At 36.3% G+C, this 5464-nt stretch overlaps 1 protein-coding gene across 1 annotated transcript; it reads left to right on the plus strand.

Moving 5' to 3' along the window:
- The first annotated feature begins 431 nt into the window (after positions 1-431).
- Positions 432-4192, plus strand: LOC142172500 (acetylajmalan esterase-like). The gene is made up of 2 exons (XM_075236131.1): positions 432-1548; positions 3819-4192. Exons 1-2 carry the CDS (start codon positions 432-434, stop codon positions 4190-4192), a joined length of 1491 nt encoding a protein of 496 aa, XP_075092232.1.
- Positions 4193-5464: the final 1272 nt, after the last annotated feature.

Below are 5464 nucleotides of genomic sequence, written 5' to 3' on the forward strand. Positions count from 1 at the left end.
AGACACATTAGTTATTCATTGGATACTCATTGGTGATCCATTTTCTAAATGGATAATATAGTTCTTATCCATATTTGATCTGTTTTTTAAAAAGTTTATTATCCAACACATTTTTTTAGTGGATAGTATAGGTGGTTAACTGTTTTCTTTTAACCATTTTGCCTCCCTACAAACATGTAATAAATGATACTAATAGTTTGTCATGGACTAATTCTAAGTACATACGTAGCAGGAAAGAAATTCACCTTTTATTTAAGATGTTGCGGTAACAATTTTTGCTTTTCTTCCAAAAACGACATTAATTTCATTATCATAGAAAGAAGAAACGGCAAAAACGATATCCTAACCACCTATAATATACTTCAAGAAGATATAAAAACCCCCCTCTTTAAATATATTACCTCGCCTTAACATCCGTATGCATATTGCAAATGGCTTCTTTAGTTCCAACTTTTTTCCTTTTAGCTGCAGCTCTATCTTCGTTAACTTTTGCTTATGCTGCTAATAATAATAACAACAACAGTTGCCCTAATTATGAATACATTTTCCAAGTTGGCGATTCACTTGCAGATACTGGAAATCGATTCCGTATATCTAATGTAAAATCATCTTACCGTGCAGACCATTTTCCTTACGGGGAAAAATTCTTTGGAAAACCCACTGGCAGATTCTCTGATGGCCGTCTCGTTATAGATTATATTGCTATGTCTCTTAAGCTTCCACTTCTCAACCCTTACATGGTCAAAGAAGCTAATTTTAGCCATGGAGTAAACTGCGCAGTAGGAGGAGCTACAGTTCTAAATGATCCTTTTTATGTAGCTAAAAATATTACCACGGCAAAAGACAACAGGCCTCTTAGATCTCAACTTCGTTGGTTGACAACTTACTTAAAAACTACATGTCACACTAGACAAAAGTGTTCAAAAGTTCTTGGAAAATCTCTTTTTATGTTTGGTGAATTTGGAGGAAATGACTATTACCTAGCATTTTCAGAGGGAAAATCCATTGACGAAGCTAAAACTTTTGTCCCATACATAGTCAAGACCATAGTAAAAGGCATTAGACAAGTGATCAGATACGGGGCAAAACGTATAGTTGTTCCAGGGAATTTTCCTCTGGGTTGCTTCCCCTACTACCTTACCATGTTCTCAAGCTTGGATTATGAAGATTATGATGAGTTTGGTTGTCTGAAAGCCTACAATGAGTTAGCCATGTATCACAATGATTATTTGGAGAGGGCTCTATCTATACTAAAACTTGAATATTCGAACGTTGCGATTATATATATTGATTATTATGCTGCTGTGAAATCAATTCTGGAACGCCCCAGCTATTTTGGATTCAATAAGAAATCCATACTCAAAACGTGCTGTGGAATAGGAGGTCAATATAATTATGACGATGATATTCTTTGTGGAACATCTAAAGTTCAAGCTTGTTCTGATTCTGCAAAATATTTACACTGGGATGGTGTACATCTTACAGAAAAAGCATATTATTATGTCGCAGAGCGCGTCATCAATGGCATCTCATCTAAAGAATTTCAATGTCTGCAGTAGATTTTGATCTCTGGACTTATTGAAATTAAAAGGTTGTAGCATCACCTGGATATAGATTGTAAGTGGTGTGTTATATATATGGTGAGAAGTGCTTTTATATACTATGTACGTAACTGGTTTTTATTCTTGTTGTAAACCGTTAATTAAGCAAAGATATAACAGTTGGAAAAAAATCAGCACGTTTCATTCATTTAGAAACTACACCTAGCTAATATTTACATTCTCATTTGGCTCATTGTCATGAATTCTTGTAGGCCTTACCAAACACAAAAATAGATTGTCCAAAAAAAATTCTGACATATGTCCGGTTATTGTTGAAAAGAAAAAGTAACTAGATGCATATCAAGTACATGAATTACCTAGTTGATGCATTAGAAAATAAACTAAGATGCATGTATGATTTGATTATTGAACTAGGGAATTAGAGAAGTGTAGAATTAAACTATGATACATGTATCACATAGGTACATGTTTTTAGAATTTTATAAATACCTACGTACTATAGCCTTTTTGTGTAAGCAAGTTGAGTGAAATAAAGAAGAATCACCTCCTCATTTGTCTTCATGAGGCTTGAGAGATTGAGAGTTGATAATATGCTAGAATCACATGTAATTGGATATGTTTTACCCCTACTTTGGTGTGTTTTTAGGTGTTTTGAATGTTGAAAGATGACCAATTGAGCTTAATTGTTGAAGTTTGTTATGTAGGAAAGAATAAAGGTGATTTGAGCAATAATGAAGCTAAAAGGCAATTTTTAAAGAAAAGAAAAATCGGACGAGGCAGTAAAGTAACTTCGAAAAGCACGGGGAAAGCATAGAAAAAAATTGGAAAACACAACCAGGCCCTGTGCAAAGCACAACTATAGTGCAAGGGCAAATTTGCCTGCGTTTTATCTTGAGGGGCAACTTAGTCAATTAGCTTAGGTACATGATATAAAAGCTTCTAACCTTTATTTCAGCCACACGCTTGACCTGAGAAGGCAAAAAACACCATTGTTTAAGCAAAGTTGAGCCAGAAAGATCTTCAAGTTCATTCAAGAAGACGAATCGAAGAGTTTTTCTCTCCTTTTCTATCTTTATATCTATGAATATTGGTTTGACAATGGTTTATGTATTTTTGAGTAGTATTATGAGTAGCTAAACCCGTCATCAAGGATTGATAGAACCAATTATTGGATGAATTCTTGAGTGTGTGTTGATATAATTGAGCCGTTTTTACTCTATAATTGTTCAACTATATGCTTCTTGTGGTTAATTAAAGGGCCCTTGATTAATCGTGTCTAGTTTTCTTGTGTTGCTTGAGAGATAACACTTGATTAGATTGTTGTTGAGCAAATCCACTTTCGAGTAAGTTAAGAGATTAATTACTTTGATTTAAAAGCGGGATTAGAGATAACAAAGCTTTGGCGTGATCTTTATGAGTTATACGAATTGTCAGCTAGAGTAATTCGAAAGAATACTTCTAGTAAATTATCATAATTGATCGAAAAATAATTGTGATAAATAAGATATCATCATCTTTAGAGAGTGGTGCGGCGATATTATAGTTGGCGTGTTAGGAATTAATCCGGCAATTGGGGAAATCGTAAACCCTAGATCTTTTTATCCTTGATTCAACCTCATTCTTGCTAATTGATAGTTTTATTATTTTTTTTCTTAGTTAAATAATTTTTGTTAATTCATAAATTAAGTCATAAACTCTAGAAGTCATATGAGCTTGTCATTAGTGATACTAGAAAGTTGTAGCAAATAGGTTGGTTCTCTGTGGGATTCGACTCCGGACTCTTGAACCGGATTATTTTTGCAGCGACCGCTTAGCCCTTTTTATAAGGCATAGTTAGCGTGATCAGTTATACACATATTAACTGAGTGAGATGCTATTTAGGTTAATTATTCTTTAATATTTTAGCTAGCGTTTTTCCGTGGTGCTAAAAATATTTCCACTGAAATTCTCACGTTTGAATTCTTCTGTGCCTCAGGTGCATGCCTAGAAGCTCCTTGAGAAGTGATGAACTATTTGAAGTTCTATTAGATCCCGAGAAGGTATCCAGGACATTGAATCGGGCTAATAAGAAGGGCAAATAGCTAAAACAGGACGAACAAATCGAAATTGAAAGGGTTGGCATCGAGAACGTCAATAAGAATAACATAAATAATCAAGTTGACCCAAACATTAGAGTGGTAGCACCCGTGGTGCCGGAGGCTGCTCTATATGATTGAGCGCAACCAACTGCTGACAATCTGGCAACTGCAATTGCAGTCTCTCCGATACAAGCAGAGACTTTTCAAGTTACAAACAACATGATGCACTTGTTACAGAACAAAGGGTTGTTCTTCGGGTCTTACATTGAAGACCCACAGCAACATCTGAAGAATTTCCTATCAATTTGTGTCACTCAAAGGCATCCGAATGTGACACCCGAAGCAATCAGATTGTTATTGTTTCCATTCACAATGACTAGGGAGGCTCAAACTTGGCTGAATTCGCTCCCAATAAACTCCATGGCTACATGGGTGGAACTAGTCAAGCAGTTCTTAAACAAGTTCTATCCACCGAATAAGACTGCAAGGCAAATTTATGAGATATTGCAGTTCAGGAAGAAAGCAACTGAAACTTTGCAAGAAATATGTTAGTGAAGTGTCCACACCATGGCATCCCAGATCAGATACTAAGACAGAGATTCTATATGGGTTTGGCTAATGTAGATGCTTCAGCCAGGGGTGCATTCTTGAGCAAATCATTCACCGAGTGTAAGATTCTTCTTGACAAGATGGCTCAAAATTCAGGCTGGATGACGATGGATACAACACTGACTCTAATAGTGCATTATGTTGCTCTTGACCCAAATTATACAAATGCAGAAAACATAGCCACTCTAATGACCCATATGAGTTTGCACACAAAGAATATTAACAATATGGCCACGAAACAAGTTCATATTGTTGACACAACAAATGGATACCTATGCACTCCCTGCTTCAATGAGTCGTATGTTTGCTCGTGGCATGGAGTGATAACTAAGGTTTCAGAGAAGACATGAATTATGTAAATAATTTTGGGGGTCATAGGCAAGGAGGACAGTAATAGGGACCTTAAAATCAGCAATACAGAACAGCCCAGCAATAGTACAATACTAATCTTGTGGGAGCATGACCACCAGGATAAGTTGTGCCCTATCAAAGGCAATCGGGTTACAATCAGCAACACCAACAACAGTTAGCTTGCCAACAACCTCATCAATAGTAGGTGACCAGACAGGAAGATAGTAATATTGATAGAAATTAAGGGCATGCTGCAACAAATCATTGGGACTAATGGAAAGATGCAAGAAAAGTTAGTTGCACATGACTCGACTATTAAAGGCATTGAAACTCAGTTAGGCTAGTTGTCCATGCCTTTGAACAATCGCCCATAAGGAAAATTGCCTGCAGACACACATATCAATCCAGAAGGGCAGAACTAGAACCAGTTAAAGGTAGTGAGTCTCAGAAATGGAAGGGATTTGATAGAGATTAAGGATTTGCTCAATCTAATAGTGAGACAGTGCCACCTACTCCAATGTCATTTGAGATTTTATGAGTTGACGGAGCTTATAGAGGTTGTAATTGAACAAGCACAAGTTGACAAAAGCAAGGAGAAAGAAATTGAACAGTTCTCAGGAAAAGACACAAAGTAATGGGTAGAAGCAACCTCCAACACCATTCCCTCAAAGGTTGGCAAAGCAAAAGTAAGATAATCAATACAGAAAATTCATGGAAAGGCTAAGGCAAATTCAATTGAATATTCCTCTGATAGATGCTTTGAGGGAAATGTCAGGCTACGCTAAGATGATGAAGGATTTGATGTCTCGAAAGTTTGACTTCCAGGACCTTTCTACTGTGACTCTGACTCAAACTTGTAGTGTT

Source organism: Nicotiana tabacum, chromosome 18, assembly GCF_000715075.1.
Source record: "Nicotiana tabacum cultivar K326 chromosome 18, ASM71507v2, whole genome shotgun sequence".
Classification (NCBI taxonomy): domain Eukaryota; kingdom Viridiplantae; phylum Streptophyta; class Magnoliopsida; order Solanales; family Solanaceae; genus Nicotiana; species Nicotiana tabacum.

Coding starts and splice junctions, on each gene's coding strand:
- LOC142172500 (XM_075236131.1), top strand. CDS start 432: ATGGCTTCTTTAGTTCCAACTTTTTTCCTTTTAGCTGCAGCTCTATCT. Junction 1,549..3,818: donor CTCATCTAAAGAATTTCAAT/GTCTGCAGTAGA, acceptor CTGCAATTGCAG/TCTCTCCGATACAAGCAGAG.